General features: G+C 33.4%; 1 protein-coding gene across 8 annotated transcripts in view; it reads left to right on the forward strand.

Moving 5' to 3' along the window:
• LOC120609268 (uncharacterized) overlaps window positions 1-22,403 on the forward strand; it is a 59,345-nt gene that overhangs the window by 10,531 nt on the left and 26,411 nt on the right. For 3 of the 8 annotated variants that reach the window (XR_005654714.1, XR_005654715.1, XM_039871658.1), the window contains exons 3-12: window positions 2,058-2,133; window positions 7,407-7,538; window positions 9,441-9,564; window positions 14,203-14,263; window positions 14,348-14,394; window positions 14,774-14,849; window positions 15,925-16,026; window positions 18,362-19,312; window positions 20,156-20,194; window positions 21,697-21,842. Coding sequence is in view for 4 of the 8 variants with exons in the window: in XM_039871658.1 (XP_039727592.1) it covers window positions 2,058-2,133; window positions 7,407-7,538; window positions 9,441-9,564; window positions 14,203-14,263; window positions 14,348-14,394; window positions 14,774-14,849; window positions 15,925-16,026; window positions 18,362-19,312; window positions 20,156-20,194; window positions 21,697-21,842 (1,754 nt within the window). In the remaining 4 variants the exon portion in view is untranslated. Of the gene's footprint in view, window positions 1-1,944; window positions 1,968-2,057; window positions 2,134-7,406; window positions 7,539-9,440; window positions 9,565-14,202; window positions 14,264-14,347; window positions 14,395-14,773; window positions 14,850-15,924; window positions 16,027-18,361; window positions 19,313-19,742; window positions 20,195-21,696; window positions 22,310-22,403 lie in introns of those variants that run through there. The other 5 variants (XM_039871657.1, XM_039871659.1, XR_005654717.1 and 2 more) reach the window with 4 other exon arrangements.

The raw sequence follows: 22,403 nt of genomic DNA on the forward strand, positions 1-22,403 counted from the left end.
TGTGTCTCACAGGTTTCTGAGGCTCTGTTCATTTTTCTTCATTCTTTTTGCTGTCTGTTCTTTAGACTGGATAATCTCTATTTAAAATAGAAATTTCTTAAACTTGAATATATTATAGTCTAAAACTTAAAATACCAAATTTATGTTATTTTTAAAAATTGGCCCACCCCAAGTTACTTAACCTTTCTGTGTCTTTTTTTCCTTCTCTATAAAATGAGGCTAATAAAACACTAAACTGGAACAAAAAAATTGTTGCACCAAATAACGAATGTGGAATTGGATATTCGTTTAGATAAAATTTGATTATCTCTCATTATGCTAATTTTTCACATATGTGAGGCGTAGTGTATCAGGACTCAATAATATTGCAGGCCAATTCCTTGTTTAAAAATGTAAAACAGAAAGACTGTACCTCTACTTTTTGATTTAAAAATGGTGGTGGTTCAGAAGGGATGGTGGGTAGTTCATGAGGGAAGGCGCCACAGATCAATGAAGTTAACTTAGCGAAGAGGTGGGCTGGAGGAGACTGGGAAAATTTTATTCTAAGGAAAGGGATATGCAGAGGGCCAGAAGCAAGAGAAAACACATGTTTAGAATGAGACAAGTGGCTCAGTATGGTAATATGATCTCAGGTGAGTGAGAAAAGCCAATTAGAGAGGCCTTGTGTGTCTTGCATAAGCAAAAGAAAACCATTGAATGACTTTAAGTAGAGGAATAATGTAATAAAATTTAACTAAAAGTGCAATACAGTATTATGTTAAATTGCTAAAGAATGATACAGAGCTAAGTCTCATAAAAGTTTAGAGGACACAAGACAGTGAATCAGTGATCTTGCTTAATGACAGTATCTAGGTGACATTTGACTCCAAGAGTCTTAAATCTTTGTTTTTATTGATTATGATGAAATATTGTAACCTATAAATAAAATATAGTATATATGTATGTGTAATAAATATCAGCGACTTTTTTCCATATTGATTGAAGTAAGCACTTCAGTACATTAGTTATTTTATAAAGCCAAATTTATTTAACATTTATTTAATATTTATAGAGCACCTATGGTGTGGTAGGCACTGTATGGTGAGTAAGGAAGACTGTCATATTCACTCTTACAGAGTTTATGATAGAGAAACCATCATTTGTCAAAAAAATCACATAATTATATGTATAATTTCAGACTCTTAAGTGCCATGAAGGAAGGTGAAAGGTATGGCTAGTAGGAGTAAGTAGATGGATGTCAAAGGCTTTCCTGAGAACTGATATTTGAGCTGAAATCTGAGGGTGACCGAAGGCATTAAATGGGGTTGGTGGTAGGCAAAGGGAATAACAGAGATCATTGGAAGGACTTAGTAAAAGAAAAAGAATGAATCCAGAGCCTGGAAAAGGAAAAGATAGTACAAAAATGAAGCTAGAGAAGTAGGGGATTAAAAATGCTTATTTTAAGAAATCTTTATGCATTATAATTAGAACTTATCAAACAACTTAGAAAGTAATTATATAACAAAATTAATTTAAATCCAGATGTCTCTACCTTGTTATTCATAAAAAGTCATCATAGTAAACAAAAATGTTTAAAGTTAATGAACTGTAGTTCTTAATTCAAGATTACTCAGAAATTAAAACAAGACATCTCCAAAATAATTACATTGAAAAAATAATTTTGTTTCTTAACCGTTTATTAAAACACATTAAATTTTCATATTTTACTCTTATTCCCACATTTAATACCTATTTAATATATAAATAGTGTCATTGATCTAAAATTTGTAAACTATTTTCCTTCTCTTACAGTTGAAGAAGAAAATAACAAAATATTATTTGGCATATTGAAAGTTTGTCCAGGAAATGGATGCTACCTTATTTACTGTAGAAGTGCTGCACATACGTAAAACCTTAATTTTTTTTTTTTTTTGAGGAAGGAAGCAATTAAAATTTCAATCAAGAAAAACAACCAACCAACAAATGAGGTTCTATTTATTAAAAATGGTTTCTTTTTTTACCATCTTGAGTCATTAAAATATTTTTGTTATAATTGTAGTTGTTTATTTTCATTGCAGGTGGAGGACTGTGACACCAATTGGACATCCTCTACCTGGAACCCGATTCATTGCTTTTAAAGTTCCTTTAAAGGGAGTATGTATTTTATTTTCTTATCTATCTTATAAGGAGAATTGGAATTAATGCGATCCATGTTTATTTAATGTTATGCTTTTCTTTGTGAAAATATGTGAATGCAAGTTTCCAGCAAATGTTTGACATGGAAGTAACAAACTTTTCACACATATAGTTGTTAATTGTTCGTGCTAGTGTAAAGGAGTAGTTTTGAATTAATTTTTAAATGGTAACTTTATTGATGTATAATTCACATACCATAAAATTCACTATTTAAGTATACAATTCAGTAGTGTTTAGTATATTCATGGAGTTTGTACAGCTGTCACCACAATTTTAGAACATTTCATCACTCCCTCAAAAACAAAAACAAAAACCCATGCCTAGTAGCAGTCACTCCCCTTTCTCCCTCACTCCCATCACCTAGGCAACCACCAATCTCCTTTCAATAGATTTGACTGTTTGGGACATTTCATATAAAGGGAATGATACAATATGTGTCTTTTGTGACAGGCTTCTTTATCATCATGTTTTCAAGGTTCATGTTGAAAGTGTGAAGCATGTATCATACTTCATTTCTTGCCAAATTCAATATTTTTTTAATGGTTAAAACTTATTTTATTGAAGACATTTAACAAGATTAAATACTTTTTTTGAGAGAAAATAGCTTTAGTCCTAGTGTTATTTTGTTTTTTACATCATGATATCTATTTAGAAGTTATCCAAAAATATAGATAACTTTTTAGTACCTACCCGCCCCATAAAGATCAGCATTCTTGTACTGATTTGTCAAATTATTGTATAGCATTTCCTAAAAAAATCAAAATGCTATGTTTTATATGACCTCAGAATCATGGCAGCTTTAGTTTCTCTCACTTTCCCTGACATTGGGAAAGTGTGAGCACACATTTCAAAATCTTTTATACTTGCTTCCTAATTTAAGTCATCTTTCTTTTTCAGTGATGTTTAAATTATTTTTTTATATATTGAGATCTAATTCACATACCATAAAATTCATCCTTTTAAGGTATATAATTTGGTGATTTTTAATATATTCATAGAGTTGTGTGATAATCACCACTAATTCCAGATTATCATTTTCATCACCTCAAAAGAAAACCCTGTACCCATTGGCAGTCATTCCCCATTTTCTTCTCCCTCTGGCCCCTAGCAACCAATCACTAATCTACTTTCTGTCTGTATGTATTTGCATATTCTGGACCTTTCCTATGAATGGAATCATACAATATATGATCTTTTTGTGACTAGCTACTCTTACTTAGCGTGATTTCAAGGTTCATCATGTTGTACCATCTACTAGTAGTTCATTTATTTTTATTGCCAAATTGAATTAATTTTTATGTATATATTTGGCTTTGTAGTATGTTATGTTAACTGCATAACATAACATTATATGATTAATTTTCTTATTAATCATATAATCCAAAAATCAAACCTGTCGTACTATCAGCACATACCATTGAGAGCAGTAACAGGTACAGCAGTCTAGGAGCATGCTGGTAAGTTTATAGACACTGATCAAAATTATAGATTTAGTTCCAGATTATCCATATGTAACATTTGACATTTTAAAAATTCTATAATCTTTGTTTAATATAATAATGGAAACTTAGAACTTTTGTATTTGGGAGAAAAATGAATATTTAATCAAATGAAGCAGCCTGGTATCATGACTGTTTAAGAATAGAAATTTCTGGATTAAAATATTGATTGCCATTTAGCCTGTAACATTGGACAAGTAATTTAACTTTTCAGAGCTTCAGTTCCAAGATCCCTTTTAATTCTAATGTTGTAATTATACTGTAAGAATCTTGGATTAATTCTGATTACTATTTGATTTCAAAAAATCCTGCCAGATTATTTTAATGAGAACTCATCTACAAAATTATTTTCCATTCATGGTTAACACTTTATTTCAGGCTTAATTTGATGCATAAACGTTCCAGTAGACCAAAGCAGGATCGTCCCCTTTGAAATGTTCTGAGTCCTCAGTGACAGGAGTTACATTTCTCTACCTTCTAGCCTGAATATCATGTGTGTACTCTAGGCAGTCCTTTCCAGATGACTAGAGTTTAGTCATTGGATCTCATTTAATGAAGCAGAATCCCACTTCTCTAGTTCAGCGTAAGAATACACTTAACTATGGTTTTTTTATAGGTTAATACACATTGGGCCCTGTATTACATGTTTTGCATTATCCCATTTAATCCTCATAAGAATCCTATAATGCAAGTACTGTTTTACAGATAATGACACTGAAGCTTAGAGAGGAAAGTAACTTGTCCAAACCACATAGCTAATAGTAACAGAACTAGAATTCAAGCCCAGGGTGGTTTGATGGTTTCTAAGCCTCTGATCTTAATCACAAAGACCTTTGCTATTGTTTCAATAGGATGCATTCTGTAACTTTCCATGCGTGAAAGTATGTGTGCTTTCACTGTAATTCTCACTGTAGACCCACCTGTATTTTAGATTCTAATTTTATAAATGGTCTTAATTTGAGTTCCCCCAGAAGCAGACCCAGGGACAAGATTTTGAATTCAAGTGGTGTATTAGGGAGGTGATCCCAGTCAGTGCCAGTGAGGGATTGGGGACGTGAAATCAGAAAGTGAAGGAAACAGGTAAAGAATGTGTTATCAGGTCATCACTCTGAACAAGTTCAATCTCTTTAGAGCACACAGTGTAAATATGCCTCAAAGTTATCCAGCTCAAGGGGCGAGGAACTTAGGGTAATTATCCTCAGATTGCCATCTGTCTTGACTGAGGACTTTTCTTGCAGGCATTAAAACTTCTCTGTGCTACCCTGTGCATGCAGACCAGAGAAAGCTCTCAGGTAGATAGTCACAGGTGCTGTCCATAGGATGCTGCAACATGCCACGGAATGTGCTGAGGTGTAATGGCAGAGTGCTGACTGAGATAGCTACAGCAACAGGATCCAAGACTTTGACTTATTTCTGAGGGTTTTTACCCCTTCCTGATTAGTATAGCTAATGACCTTGATTACATCCCTAAATGGGATTATTTTGTGAATCACCTAATAAGCTTCTTATTAATGGTAGCTGCCTTCACCTAAGGTCAGATTAATAGGCATCAGAACCATAGCACCCCATTCTCTGCAGGTTTTTGTAAACTCTGGACATTTGGGGGAAATGAGACAGATGATTTGGTTGATCAGCTATGAGAGGATATAGAGGCTTTCTACTCTTCCTTTGGAGCAAAAGTTCAAAATGTAAATCAGCTAGTCTAGTTAACCCTATGAGAAAAGTATATTCCCAACTAACTTGTTTCATAGGATCGAGGTAGAGAGGAAGATATTACAAAGAAAGGTGTAGGAAGGACTTGGAGAATACTCTCAAGCAGTATATATTCAGCTCTTGGTAATTCAAGAGTGAAATGTCTGCTTTATACGTTTATTTGCAGCTACGTTTATTTGCAACTAGTTTAATTTCTGATCCTACATATAGTCCTTGAATTAAAGATCATTCAGTTTTTGGAAGCAGAATGAGACTTACACATGGAGAATAAGAATAAGCCTCGTTTCATTTTAAATGTCTATTCTAAATGCCTCAAACTATGAGAAAGTGGATATGATATTCTTTGGCTAATTCAGCCTTAGGACTTCATATTAGGATATTTGAAAGAGGAAATTATCTACCTGGTTACATAGCTAATTTTAGAGCTAAAAGTGCATATAAGGGTAAATCAGCACAGTAGGTTCCAAAGGCTGGTCTTAGACTACCTTTTCTGGCTGCCTCTGAGCATAAAAATGGTTCCCGGACTTTACCTCACAGGGAACTATTTCAGTAGTTCAAGGTGGGACCTAGAAACTTTTTTGTTTTTTCTAAGTTTCTTCAGGTGATTATGGTGGGCATCTAGTTTTGGGAATCACTGGTAGAATCAATCTACCTTATTTTAAAGATATGTAAATCAGGGCCCAGAGGGCTTTAGTGACTTCTCTAAGGTTATACAACAAGGTAATGGTGGAACTATGACTGTTCCCACTTTTTATGACTCTCCAGAGTTCTCACAATATCACAGCCGTCTCTCCTATTGGAAAGAGGGAAGGAGGGTTGTCACAAGACATCCAACATATTTAAACTTTTTTTTTTACATGAAGAAAATAATATCTTTGTATAGAAAGTCACAGATGCCAGCTAGAATAAATTTGAATTTTGCAAATTGGGAAGAATTTTATTAGAACCAAACTCATTAATATTAATTAAATGAGGCACTTTCTGAATATCTGAAGATGAACATAGCCTGAAGTTCTTTAGGAAAGCCCTGCCATAGATTCTGACCTAAACTCTAGCTAATGTAGAAAGTTCTAATTAATTCTTTTTTGTTATTGTTGCAGAACCAGTGCCATTAGGCCTTATGACTCTTTGAAGGAGATAGAGAATACTCTAAGACCATGCTATCCAATGTGGTAGCCACTAGGCTTTTGAGCAATTGAAATGTGGCTAATCCAAGTTGAGATGTACTATAAGTGTAAATAGATATTGAAGGATCAGTTTTAAAAAGTAAAATTCTCAATTTTTTTATTAATTTCATGTTGAAATAATATTTTAGATACATTGAGTTAAAATATGTTAAAATTAATTTCATCTATGTTTTCATTTTTTGAATGTGGCTACTAGAAAATTTTAAATTATATATGTAGCTTATATTTCTATTGGACAGAACTGCTCTAAGAGTTATAAGCTATTTTATAGAAATACAGTATTTTATACATCTGATGCAGAGCCTGGTGGATCAGGCTTATGTGCACGTTCTTCATGCTTCAGCTTAGATCATCCAAGAAGCCATTGATGTCTGGGGAAGCTGAACGTGCTCTGTGAAAATAACCAGGAATTCACAATTTCTTTGAATTTTTCTAAGAAGCTATAATGGCATATATTTTTCTATAGCTCTTCTAAACTCCATTAATTGTAGCATTTACATGTAATCCTTTGTTTTGGACCCTTCGTACAAAGTGTTTTTAGTATTATAAATAATGGTGTAGTGAATATTCTTGTACTCAATCTCTTCCCTCCACATTTCTGACAATTGCTTTAAGATAGTTTCCTAGACATGAAATTACTGAAGCAAAATATGTAAATGTGTTTAGGCTCTTCTCATAGCTCTAATTTGTTAAAAGCTTTGTCAGTGTTCTTAAAGCTATGAAAGTTTTCACCAGTCCTTTTTGCCTTATGTTTTTTTCACTTCCTTGTTCTTTTATAAGTATTTACATTTTATCTTTATTTTGTAACCTTATTGTTCATTTTTCATTATAGGCAGTTAATCAGAGACTTACCCCAACCCAGAAGTTTACACCAAAGGACTTGATTAGTGCAATAAAAGCACTAAATGTGGAGCTTGGATTAATTATCGATTTAACATATACCACAAGATATTATGAAGTTAAGGTAAAGTTACAAATATATTTTATTATCATGGATAGGTCTTGAAATAGAAAAGACTTTTTAATATTGTGTTTGGAAAGTGAATTGGGATATTCTCTTGGTTATTTTAATATAAATTTCAGAAGTTCTCATGTGTAATCTCTTAGAAATCTAAATCCTTCACATAATCATATAGTATCCTTTTCTAAAATCAGGATCGTGCTAAGAGGAAAAAAATGAAATTTTATTATTTTAAGAGGACAGAATAACTAGAAAGAAATGTAGATGGATATAGAACTGAAAAGGAAAAAGGGAGCAAGGAAATAAAGGAAAAGAGCAGTATAATGGATAAGAAAGCAAAAGAAAAAAGAGAAAATGTGAGACAAGTATTACTCTACAACAGTGTTTTTTAACTTTCTTTAGCATCAGAGTCATTTCTATCTTGCTCTGAAGCCTATTATGTAAAGCAGATAAACAGGGAGTTGTTCTGGTTGAAGCAGGAGATTAGGAATCCACTACACATCATCATCATCCTCCCCTCTCCATCAGCAATCTTAGGAACAGTCGTCCCCTCCCTATCCCCAGTCTTGGAGAGCAAGAGTTTTCAAACCTCGCTCTAAAGGAAAATAACTCTTGAACCTTGCTGTTCAACTGTATTGGCGTTATCAAAGATGTCGTCTCTCATTTTTCCCTGATTGAGTAACATTTTATCTTAGATGCCTTGCTGCCATGTCATATAGTTCAATAACATAAAACTAAACATACCATCATTTCTTTACTTCCATACCACTTTTTCCCAAAAGTACAAATTAGCGCTCTCTCCACCTGCCCTGTTTCCCCTGAAAGCACCACTATTTAGCCTGTCAGGTTCAAATCCCTTCAGTCCTGTGTCTTCCTAGTACCCTACATCAGGTCAAGGACAAAAACCTATAGATTTTTTGTTCTGAGATGTGTCTCAGATTCTCCAGGTTTTTACCCAATTTTTCAGCAGCTAGTCTTTTTCATCCTTATTTACCCAGTTGTCCTTAAACGTATTTTTCATTCCAATTCCAGTTTCTTCGTAAAAAAAAAAAAGTCTTCAGTTCTCTCTGCCTGTAAACTCCTCTCCTTGTCTTTCGAGGCCCAGTTTAATCATCTTGCTCTTCTCAGTCCCTTACAATGTACCATCTTTTGTAATTAGGTATATCTCCTCACTATCTCATGAACATTCTATGCCTATTCTTGATTCTGTGCCTCAGATCATTCCATAAACTTGGAACTTTTTTCTCTCCACTTCTGCTCCCAAAAATCTATGTGTTCTTCAAGGCCTAGCATTTACCACTGCTACTGAACTGCTCACATATAACCAGTTGTTTTATTCATCATATAACTATTCAGATATCCCTTATTTTTCCAAATATATTAAATCTTCCCAGGATCTCATCTTATACATTTATACTCATTGCCAACCTTGGCATTTTTTAGTTGAATGTCGTTAATTGATTAATTGATTTTACTTAAATGATGAAATTAGTCCTTTTATTCTTAGAGCCTCCACTTAATAAATTCTCTTGCAAATTTTAGAATCAGTCAGGGAAACATGTAACCATTTCAAAACAGGCTAAGTAAACAGCCTAAGCTGACATCTAGAATTCTAACACCAGCTGTGGATTGAACACTCTAAGTTTGTATATTAGGTTGACCCTGTGTCTGATTAATCACTCAAATCCTTAACTTAGTGATTATCGCGGGCCACTAGGACCTGGGCTTATTTTATAGTCTCTTTCATGTAGATTACAAAAGAGTTCTACACGTATTGATGTAAAGTATGCCTTCGATTTAGTCATTGTACTCTATTTTTAAAATACTGAATTGTGAGTTTATTGGATTGAAGAATTTGTTTTTAATAACTTATAATTGTTGCATTCTATTTTCCTTTGTTTCTAGGATTTACCTAAAAGTATTCATTATAAAAAACTTTACACTGTCGGACTTGAAGTCCCTGATAATGCTACTATTCTGCAGTTCAAAAAATGGGTCAGAAAATTCCTTTGGGAAAATGCAGAAAATGGTAATTAACAATCTTTGATATAATCAAAACGTTTTTACTTAATTGATAAAGATCATTTTAGCAGAAATTATTGTAGATCACTTAAACACGATATACATGTTTTGCTCAAATACTTTAAGTTAAAAGGAAATTATCAAAGATTTCCCCGGACATTACAGTGTGTGCATGTCCCTTACTTTAGGAAAACTTGCTTCGGGGAAAGTAAAGCATACAGAAAAAGTACGTCGAGGCATGAGTATTTGCTTTTCAGATAGATTCCCTACAGCATTCCTTAAATGCTGATACCCTCAGAACACATAAAAATGTAATTCAGTATTTTAAAATAACTTAGAAATAACTTTTTTTTTTAAAGAATGTATAGCATAAAGTAAGGTATATCTTAGTCTTTTTGGTGTACAGTCTGACTTTATAAAGAAAAGAAAGATAAAACTTAAAAAACTTGTGAAAACCTCTTAACTTCATGAATCTATTTGGGGGAGTCTTTTCTAAACAAATAGAAGTATATGTAAACATGTATTTACGAGAATGTCCATTGATATATTTTTAATATTGAAAAATTGGAAAGCTCCTAAAGGATTATTAATATGAAATTGGTTTAATAAATTATGGCATGTACATACACATATGGTATACCAGACAAATGTTAGAAACAAAGTAAAAGAAGAATATTTAGTGATTTGGCAAAACGCTTGTAAGATATTTTTAAATGACAGTTTCATTACATAATATTTATAAATAATGCACAAAGGTATCCAAAAAACATTACAATTATCCTTTTCCTGTGCCTGCTTATCACAGAATGAATTACATGGGCTACATAATTACAACAGATACCAATTCTCCCTTACCTACCTGCATGAATCTCCTGAAATAAGCATATTTGGCAAAATGCTTGTAAGATATTTTTAAATGACAGTTTCATTACATAATATTTATAAATAATGCACAAAGGTATCCAGAAAACATTACAATTGTCTTTTTCCTGTGCCTGCTTATCACAGAATGAATTACATGGGCTACATAATTACAACAGATACCAATTCTCCCTTACTTACCTGCATGAATCTCCTGAAATAAGCATATTTTTACACCCAGAAATATAAAAAGAACAAGAAACCCATTTTGGGGGTGAATGAATAGAAAGAAAAGGATGAAATTAGTACTGCCTACCTAGTCTCCTGGCCTTAGAGAAGAATTTCGGGAGACCAGCCTACTTCTTGTGAAGTGATTTATTTCAGATACCTTGCTAATGGCTCCTCTTTAACCAGCTGTTTAGTAAGAGCCTGAGGAGTAGAATTGTTTTCAGGGTTTTAGGCTTATCAGAATAGTTAATATGCCAACTGTAGCAGCCTTATTCTGGACCCAGAGCTTCTAATTTTTGCTGTGTCTTTCCCAGCAAATTAAAAACAGCTTCGTAAGCTTATTTCCTCCAAAGATTAGGCAGAGAGACGAGGGGACTAATTGCTCTTAGTTCAACTATTTATATAAGGGAGACAGATTTAATGAATCAGAACCCTGTTCTTACTGGGTTTTTCTGAGCAGTGAAAAGTTGCATTTTAGTCTATGATACGAAAAAGTTTGTGATGCTTTGCATACTAGAACGTTGCTATGATCTTAGGCTCTTAATTTTAAAAACTAAGTTGATAAAAAACAATTTTCATATGTAGGGTGAAAAAATACACATCCCTTTTTTATCCCTATCCCAAAAGTTAGTCACCAATAGATCTTTTAAGAAATAGTCTCTAAACTCCAATGGAAATCCTCAACGCTGGCTTAATCTACAGTCGTCTTTCTCTTCCCTTGCATGTTAGAGAAAATATCTCCACAGTGTGTGAGTGCCGGCACGGCACGGATTGGTGGTTAAGGGTTTCAGCTGGGTTCCCAGTGCTGCTAAGCAGTCTTCTCCCTGTCCCGGGTCAGCTTACCCGGTTGCTTCCATATCTTGCCTCTACAACCATACTCATTTTCCTCGCTCTCAGCAGTAACATACTGCTTCCCACTTCTCAGTGAAAATAGAGAACATTTAGGTATACTTATCTGTGTCCACATTTTCATAGTCTTCGTTACCTTTGCTTTCCTAAGAAAAGCAAACCAATCCTTTACCTCTACTGAATATTCTTTCCAATCCTACTTCCTTCAGCACACTTTTTCATTTATCCTCACCTCTATAATATCAACATGTAAACGTGCGCAGGCCTCTCCAATCTTAAAAAAATACCCTTTTCTCCATCTTGCAACCTTAATAACTTCTTTCACTCTGTTTCTTTCCTTTCCTAATTATGCTTTTAGAAGAATTGTCTCCTCTCATTGTTTTCATTTCTTCTATTCCCATTTACTAGAGAGTCTTACTCGTCACTTTTAATCTGATTTCTATAACCCTCTAATTATAGTTCAGTTAGAAGCTTGTAGAAATTCAAGGAATAATTTTCCATCCCTATCTTGCTTGAATCTCTCTATGCTTAACCTGTTGTTCATTACTTCCTTAAAACTTTTCTCTTGGCTTTGATGATATTGTTTTTCTTATTTTTCTTCTACCTGTCTAAATGTTTTTCAGTTTTCTAGCTGTCTTATTTTTTGATTGATTGTTTGTTTTGTTCAAAGCCTTTATAGCTACTGTTTCTTAAGATTCTGTCCTGCTTTTAGCAACTGCAAATTTGGGGAGATCCCAGCCTGGCTGAGAACATCGATCTCATTGTCTTCTTAGACCCTTTCCCCAAGCCCCTGAAATGGTTTGATTAAAAAGAAAAAAGAAAAAAAGATTCTGTTCTCTTTTCACTCAGATTACTTTGTTTCGTCTTTTCACTCAGATAACTACGTCTCGTCTTTTCCTGTGGCTTCAGCTTTAGGCTCCCAAATCTATATCTCTAGCACAGACCTTTATCCTGAGTTCCATGTCACAGACATCTAGTATCTTCATTACGGGGTTCATCTGACACCAATAAACTCAACATGTCAGAAGCTGAACTCTTAATCTTTTTTCTCCTGCTCCTACTTCCCCAGATCTACTCTCATCCTGTCTGACCTGGGGTATGATTATTGTGATAGCCTCCTACGTAGATTTCTTGTCTCTCCTCCCACAAATCATTCCTTAAGATGTCCACCAATTTATCTTTCTATAATGCATATCTTATAAGGTCACTCCCTTCGGGGGCATCTCATCTAATAAGCATCAGATTCCTTAAGGTGACATAGGATGTTTCACAGCCTGATTCTTGACATCCTCTCTAAAAGTCTCTTAAGTCTGTTTCACATATATCTCACATGTCTGTTTCCTACACGTATTATACTCCTTGCCTTTACACATTCTTTTATTGAAATGTTTTCCCATCTTCACTTGGTAAACTCCATCATATTTCTCAAGATTATCTAAATGTTTCTTTCAAACATTCCCTCTAAAACCTTCTTTTCCTCAGTGCGAAAATAAGGGTTCTCTCTTATGTACTCTCATAACAACTCTGTGTGCATTTATTCTGTAGTCTTATGATAAATGTTTTGTTAACTTTTGTGTCTTCCCCTGCTAGACTCTGAACTCATCAAGATGCTGACTAGATTCAACTCGAATTACCTCAGCTATCATTGCTCAAATAAAAACTTCCCCCTTAAATTTTTTTATTATAAAGCCACATAGAGATATTTGGGAAAAAATATGTACATATCAAAAAAAGTTTCTAAGTCTGATAGTGATCATTTTCCACATATAAAAAGACCGTAAGTTAGTTCTGTTATTTTCTACAAAAATAAATTCTGTTCCATTCAAACTACACAATAAGTAATGAAAACAGGTCTCTAAAATCTCTTATTATCAACTCATTCTAAATATGTTCACACAGAAATTTATTGTATTTGAGAGTAAAGACTTAAAAATGTGAGTTTTAACTTTCTGTCAGTTGAAAACAGTGTCCTAGCAGACACTGAACAAATGCTTCCTGAATCTTCACACGTGGTCCTCTGGAGAGGTGGCACATCAACTCTTGAGCTCTGGGGATTGGGAGGATAGGAAGGGTGAATGTAAGGTAAATACAAGTGAAGAATAAAAATCTAGAGCATGACTCTTACTAAGAAATTTTCTCAGAAACAATAACCAGGAGATGACTGTGCCTTTTAAAATCCATCTTCTCTAGGGTAGGGTAACTCTTTAAGATAAGTCACCCCAGCCATGAATAGAAAGGATCATGGCTCATTCACAGAGGTCAGTAGAATCATCTTTTAATTCTTCAACTGTGGTAACAGATAATGTACCTCCAAGGAGAAATGGTGTCATAGATATTTTTAGCAACCAGAAAATATTAGTACATTTTATTGAATGCAAAGGTAATTAAGATCAAAGAAGTAAATTTTAAATTATTTCTTTCTGAATAATGTTTGAAGCATGTTATTCATGAATATCATATAAACTTTGTCATTTGATTAACTTAAAAGTCATCTTTAATACTATAACGTCAACATAGAAAGCCTGTTTCTTATCCAAATCTTTGATAGTGTTCCTTTGACCTATTAGATTTAAATATAATGACTAAGAATTCTACTAGTGGTAGACATTTTTATTGAAAATTATTACAAATTATGTATAAAACATGCTTTGTATTATACTAGTATCAATTTTTTTCATGCTCTTTAATGTTTTTTTACATTTTATAGACAAACTCATTGGAGTTCATTGTACTAATGGAATTAACAGAACAGGATACCTTATATGTAGGTAAGAATGATATAGATGGTAGAAGAAAATTTTTAAACTCAGCCTTACCTATTCTGTAAAATTGAAATGATGTTTTTTATTCAGGTACCTTATCGATGTTGAAGGTTGGGATCCAGATACAGCAATTCAAGGTATTTTTATAAAGTTCAGCTAAAATCAAGGACCAATGTTATGAAAATATCTAGTGCCATGTAAATGAATATACCTCAAAATATGGATAATAATGCTTTTTTATTTTTTATTCTGCTATATATTTTTTTTTATTAGCACCTTTTCAACTTAATACATTTTAACTAGATTTTTCGGTATAGCCATTTACTCAAAAAAAAAATAAGGTAATAATATTTTTATATTAAATATTTCTCTGTAAATTTTTAGAATCTCATCACTGCTGCCATAATAAATCAGTTTATTACATAATCTGCTAGTTGGTTACAGAAATCCAAGGATCTTGTCACATAATTTATTTCATTAGTTTGGTTAACATTAATTCTTCTTGTTTATTTTTAGCTTTTGGTGAGGCCCGTGGTCATCGAATAGATGGATGTGTTTACTTAAAGGATCTCAAAACTCAACCCATGAGAAGGTAAATTTTAAACCTTATTGTTGTATCTTAAATTAAAACCTTTTTTACAACTCTCATTGTTAAATATAGAAACTAAAAAAGAACTAATTTGTATATCATTAGGACAGTCTGATTGCCATAACTAATTTTTGTGTTCAGTATATCCAGAAGTTTTAGAAAATTATCCTAAAGAATGTTAATCATAGTTACATTGTTATCTATCAAAAAATTCAGACTTTGTCATCTCCTAACTGTGGCCTCATAGCGCATGGAAGAAATTACTTTAAATTGAAAAAGCTTTAAGTATACAGGTATTATCAGTCAGTCACCTATATCGTAGAAGAGGAGCCTTGGGATGCCTCCTCTAGAATGGTAGTTTCTGAATTTGTCAGTATGGCAGAATCAGCCAGAAAATGTTTTAAAAAGATAGATTCCTGGTCCCACCATATGAGCTGCTAATTTAATAGGTGCAGTATTGGTGGGAAAGCCTGTGCCCACTTTATTTAAAACCTGTATCAAGCAAGTTACTTGGACATAAATGTTAAAATATGGGCTAGGATATATCTCTAAGTGTTTAAACAGTGCCTGGAACATTTTGGGCCCCTAACAAATATTTGCTGAATGGGTGAGTCAATGAATAGATGGATGGTGCTAGAGAAAGGCATCAACTAATAAGATAATTTCCTATGGTGAAAGCATAGGTCCTCAGAGAAGGCACATGAAAGAGCAGAGTTAGGGAAATCCGATGTTTCAGTCCTCTAGTACCCCTGCCCTTATTCCTTCTCCCCTTTTATCTCTTTTATTACCCTTTCCTCATAGTGCCTATTCCTTAAGCCCTTATTTTTTATGATTGCTTGGTCATTGGAGATGTTTACATCCTAACAGTTGAAAATCCTCTCCAAATTTTACTTGACTGATGACCTTTACCTCATGGTTCTTAAATTTTATTCTTCCCATTAAAGCAGAATGGCAAAATATCTGTAGATTTTTTTCTAAGATGCAAACAGTGTGCAGATTTTTTTTTCCTTCTTATTTTGTGCCTATGTGTCCTTGTTTCTGGTTTAATTTAAAATTTTTATTGATATTTTTCCTCTAGTAATCTTGGAATGGATGTCTGGGATTCTGATGACGATGCAAATCCCCCATCCAATTCTATGGAAGAATCCAGGGATTGGCACCCAAATGAAGACTTTCATGGGTAAAAGTAACATGATTTTAGATATTTTACAAAAGTTAAGAAACATATTTCTCAATGATGGTAGAGTAGAAAAAAAATTAACAGGACTGGGAATCAGGAAATTTGCATTCAAATCTTAGCTCTGCCACTTGTAAATTGTATGTAATCTAGAGCAAGTGACATAACCTTTTCAGGCCACTGTTGTTTAATTTGTAACATAGAGCAATTGGACCAGATCAGTGAGCTTTTCTTTTTTTCTTTTTTTTTTTTTTTAATTTTATTTTTTAGCAAGGCAACCCTTGCTTGACCTCACAGATTGCAAAGACTTTGTCATTTTACAATCCCTTACTTTTTTATTTTTTACACCTATAGCACCTGGTCTTCTAGGTCAGTTAGCTTTTCTTATGCTGTATTCTCAGCAGATATGAAACCAGTATTTCATGAAATATTATTAGTTTTACAAGACTAAAAAGAGTTTGTAATCAAATAAGTTTTGGAAACATAGATTACTATCACCATGAACATTAGCTTATTAAAAGTCCTTAGACTTCCTGAAGTAGAAATTTAGTAAATTTTATTTAACCCAGCATTTTCCCCAACTTATTGGAGCACAGAACTCTCTTTTTTTCCTCAACAGAGTGAGCGTTAACATTATATGGGACACTAATGTTCACCAAACTATTTGGCACATGTTGAACTAGGTAATTTCTATGATCCCTTCAAAATTTAAAATGCTATAATTCTAAGTAATAATTTGTGTTTATTCTATCAATATATCTGAAACTGAATCAAGGCTATCAAATGGTACTAGAACTTCTTGTATGACTTACATGTATATATGTATACACAGATATATATACATACATTTTTATAAACTGGTGCAATTTAAAAATTATCTTGAAACCTTTTTCTCTTCACTAAACAAATTTTTTGCCCTCTTCTTTATTTGCAGTTTTTCTCTATAAACTAATCTCAGAATATGCAATACTGTTTTAAATCATGAGGAATATTTAGTATTTGTATTTATTTTTTTCAAACTGAAATATTACGTAACTATTATTTCCAATAAATTGAGATTACCTACTGTGAACTGAATTAATACAAGCTAGAATAGCCATTAATAGGCTGTTCTTCTAACAGCCTCAATTCTTACCTCAAAACATGAAGCATTTTGCCACCTCAACAGTTCTGATTTTTTTCTTCCCCTGGAGAAAGAATACTTGAGCAATGCCAAGCACTGTATTAGGTATTAGCTAGCATCACAGGATATGCATAAAATGTATGCAGGGGTATATAGAGCTCTTCAGCTTACCGTGGTATTTCAGATCCACCTTAGCACAGTCTCTTTCCTTCATATTTCTCTGCGCTCCCATTCTAATGAAGCATTTATCTTCAAAATTCAAAATAACTATTTTGTTTCTATTCCTTATGAATAAAATTCTTGTGAAAATCTCTCTTAGGAGTTAGTGCCAGAAACTGTTGTTTTGTTTTTCAGACAATATTGGGGAGGTAGTGTTTATTTTTGTTTGCTTTTATGAAACTTTCCTTTTTGTTCTTGTTGGGAAACAAAGTTCTAACCTTATGGTCAATTATAGGATCTTATCTGCGGTTTTTAATAGTTATCTTTTTCTATTCTAAATGCTATATATTTCTCTTTTTAACTCTATTTCAAGTTGATGTGTTTTTTAGGTTATAAAACAGTTTAGCAGTCCTTTAGAAAACTAAAAATGGATTTAACATATGACCCAGCAGTTACACTCTTAGACATTGATCCAAGATAAATAAAAACCTTTGTTTACACAAAAACCTGACATGCATGCTCATAGTAACTTTATAATAGTCAAAAACTGGAAACAGCCCAAATGTAATATTTATACAAAATATTTTATAAGATTTATTCATCATTCTTAGGAGTAATTATATAAAAATCAGCATGTTTTTTATTATTTCTTCTGATATGAAGTTAGTACAGTAATCCAGCATGTCACCAGCGTATTTGTAAAGTTACTTCTTTAACCCATCAGATAAATTGTGGCAAATGTGGTCTGGTTATGATACATTCCTTTAAATGAAAAGATGGTGTGAAGTGTGTTGTTCACGAGTTTTTAAGAAAAAAATTAACACCAATAGACTTTTGTTTGGAAATTTGCAAGTTGAGAGTTGCAGGAGAGAATTTAGGGTTCATAACCAACTACAAAGGAGAAAAATTAAAATGAGGCACAACCCAATTTAGGGGACATCACAACAAATTTATGTGCTGTTGAATAAAGAGAGATTTTGCTAATAGCATAGCATTTATCCTTTATTTATTGTTAAAATACTAAAGATTTATAGCACCTTTCCCCTCTTTTTCCAGGTCTGGAAAAAGGTCAAGGCTTCTTAATGATCAGCACCCTCAAAATGGTGTACAGATAAAGGATTATGATTATGTCAACAATGGACCTGCCCAGAGGCATCGGGATTTTTATGAACACCAGTATAGTGACAACATGCCAGAAGAGAGACACCTCAGAGACTGGGATTTTAGTAACAAAGGACCAGAACCAAGATGTTCATTTTTTGCTAATCACCAATGTTATAATGTCTCCCAGGAGGAAACAGATTACAATAATAGGTTACCTGGAATAAGACCAACACCATTTCATGATCACCAACCTCATAGTGACTTCTATGAAGCAGATACTGGAGATGATTTTGATTTTGTCAGCAAAGTTTGTGGGAAAAGGAGGCATTCTATTCAGAACCATCAGGCCTATAGTAACTTTTGGGAACAATTTCCAGCGAAAGATTTTGGTTTCGTTAAAAGAAGCCAGAGACAAAAACGACCTTTCTATAACCACCATGAGTACCAGGACCTATTACCTGTACAAGGTTTGAATTATCTCAGTAGAGGTGGTTTTCAAAGGCAGAAACCTTGCCATTTCCACTATTCTTATGATGAAATGAATTTGGAAGGTTTCAGATATACTGATGAAGTATCAGAGCACACACTGAGACCTTTACATGACCATTCTAATAATGATTTGTCAGAGAAAATGCCATTGAAAAAATATGTTAATAGAGGTCTTGGACAAAGACTACCATCCTTTCCAAAGTTTCAAAAACAAATGCAGTTAAGAAATTTTGATTTCAACAATGGAACCAGACCAAGGCAAATGTCTTACTGTGACCACCCACCTAGTGATCCACAAGAACAGGTTCTATTGGAAGACTTGGACTTTGAACAGGAAACATCCTTACAGAGACCTAGATCTTTTCAGGACCACACACTTCCTGATAACATAAATCCTGACTGGTATTTAGATAAGTGAGTCATTTTGTTTTGTACAGAAAGGGACAGTACTGGATTCCAACAAAACATTCAGACTTTTTTCAAGTTAGAGTATTTGTATGAACATTCAAAAACGGTATAAATTACCACCCAAAACTAAAATTCAGATTTGTTTTTGTACAGATTCAATTTATAATCAAGGTTTATTTTGATTGCTGTGGATTAGAAATTTACCTTTAAGTTATTCCCCAGGATTGAAGTAAATATAACAAATTAGATTTAGATGGTTTAATTCTTGACCATAAGCTAGAAGTAAAAAATATCAGAAAAAGATACACTACTATTTTTAGACAAGGATTTCTTAAAAATACTTCTTTTAGATATACTGTAAAATGATTTTTTTAATATACACGACCTAGTAGTCTTTTTTTCCTGTCATTCACTAATTTTCTATCTGTGCTATTAGAGGGGAGCATCAGGAGAGCACTGACCTCAGTGACACTGAAGCATTAAGGCAAGAAGAAATGTGAATCATGACATCCTAAAGGGAAAGGACAAGAAAGGAAGGCTATAAAAAGGGAAAGAAAGAAAACGAGAAGCCAGGAAGAGAGAGCAGCAGAGAATAGAAAATGAGACCATAGAATAGAGAAGGTTCAAGAAGGGAGATGAAGACCCAAATGGAGATAAAGTTATGTGCCTTTCCTCCCAATTTAGAATGTGTTCTCAAGTTATACAAAATTACATATATCCTGGATAGATATGAACTGTGGCCTGAACCTAATATAGGCTACCTTTGGTTTTTTTTTGGAAGCTGTTCTTTTATTCTCTGATGACTTTTCTACCAACATCTAACCTGTCTTCCTCACTTTCTTCACACAGGACCTTTGGCTCTGACAATTGCAGAGGCAGAAGTCAGAGGTAAATATTGATTAAGATGTGAAACCAGCTTTTTCAAACCCATCCCTAATTGCTACCATTAATGTGTAAACATGTTAGAAAAAAAATGTGTTTCCTAATTTCACACATATTCAGGGTTTATATTACAACCTCTGCAGGTCCTGGCCACAACCTTGAAATAACTGTCACTTCTCCCTTATGGTTTGGAGTTGCAAAATTGATTAATCACGTTCATCTGTTCCTGGGTTTCCAGCGGCTAACAGTTGGTACCAGTTAAGCCAGAAATTTGTTTCACTTCTTTTATGATAACTTAGTTCTATTCCATGATTATGAGTCTACATGCTAACCCCAGCTCACTGTCTTCCATTGGATAAGATAAAAGATATGGTTAGTAAAACTTACTTCCCTCAGGAGAACGTCTCTGTTACTGATGGTGGTCTGGTTTAGGATTGTAGTATTCAAAAGAAGGCATAAAAAGAAAAGGCCTTTTATTGGCTTTCTTTTTCTCCCAACTTGTCACTCAGTTTCAAATGAGGGGTAAAGATTACAAGAATCTTTTGCGAAAGTATAAGTTTCAGTGTAAAAGGATATTCCATACTGATTTTTATTAAATTAATAGAAATCAGCTTGGAGTTTTTGTTTCAACACATCTACTTTTTCTTATTTCCCTACCTTCTTTAGCTACTGCAGACAGGGTTAAAATGTCTCAAAGGTATTCCTATCTATTGGAGACCCCCAAAGGAAAAATTTAGATAAGACAAAAGAGACCTTGCTTGGTTTATAGGGAAGGGGCAAAAAGGCAGGTGACAGTCAAGACAAGATTCCTCCTTCCCTCTTCCTTTTAATTTACCCACTACTAACAGGCCTAAGGACACAGCATAGCAATTTGAGTAAGAGACTGTAGCTGGGGGGAAAAAAAATGAGTTCTTTATAGACACTTGAATATTTACATTAAAACTAGAATTATCTCACAAATGTATATTTTTGTAGAGGTTTATTAAAAGATGGGTTCTAGGTTTAAATATATTAAAAGCAAAAATTACAATGTCAAATATTCTAATAGAGTGTCTATAAGTAATATAACCCATTGATGTACTGCTGCATAAAAATGATTCTGCTACTCTCTTTAACTTTATTATCTAAAAAGGAATAGGCAAATATAGCTGCTGTGGTCCTAATTCTCCTATCAGGATGAAGAAGGGCCTATAAAATGTATCCTATCTCCCTTCATGCAAGATGCATCCTTCTATGCAGTTCAGGATATTAACCCTCTGTTTACTTTTACCATGATTCTGTTGGTAAAGAGTACATTTACTTCTTTTCACAGTGCCCTCCATAAAGTTTAAATCCTGTTCCATCTCTGATTAAAATTGACATTTGCTTCTGCAAGATTGGCAAAATGATAATTGATGAAGTTCTGTAATGAGCACATGGATGTGTATTCTATTACTTTACTTTTGTTTATATTCGAAAACTGTAATAATAAAAAAGTTAAAAATAACTTGTTTCTGTTATATTGTTAGACTGATCTGTCCAGAAGATAGTCAAAGAGTACAGCTTTCAAATGGATTTAACTGCTGGAGATGGAGCGGATCCACAGCATATTCTTCACGAGGACTTCCATTTTCATGTGTGTTCCAAGAAGATGGTTCAGTTGACTATTATAGAGGTAAAAATTCAAGAGATATGGAACAGCACAAAAGGTCATATTTTTAAGCTACTGATTACAATTATGGTAGGTTGCAGAGCTGAAGAGAAAGCATTATGATTTACCATCAAGAAAAGACTACAATTGGTGCTGAGTAGTACACTTTAAAAACTGCCCACTTTTTATCCTTATTTGCCCCATTTTTTTGTTACTGGGCCAAAAGTCATTTCAAAACTTAAAATAAAAAGTTGTATGTCAAAAGGCACCTTGTGTTACCACAAAATTAGCCATGTACATCTTTCAATTTTTTGTAAGAGGGTTTATACAAGGAAACACAATATAGAGCACATATAATTTTGTCACTTTTTCAAAACTGGAAATCTATTTGATTTATTGAACTTCTATTTTTAGTTATATAGGCTAATGAATTACATTTCTGGGTGTAAACTTTGTAAAAAACAAATAAATGTCTATGAGTCATTTATTAATTTTACAAATAATTATTGTGTACATATAGCAGGAGCTTGGGTTTCCACCCAACTGGTTAAACTACAAAATCACAGTGTTTTTAAACCTATCAGA

Source organism: Pteropus medius, unplaced genomic scaffold (genome assembly GCF_902729225.1).
Source record: "Pteropus medius unplaced genomic scaffold, Ma_sr-lr_union100, whole genome shotgun sequence".
Classification (NCBI taxonomy): domain Eukaryota; kingdom Metazoa; phylum Chordata; class Mammalia; order Chiroptera; family Pteropodidae; genus Pteropus; species Pteropus medius.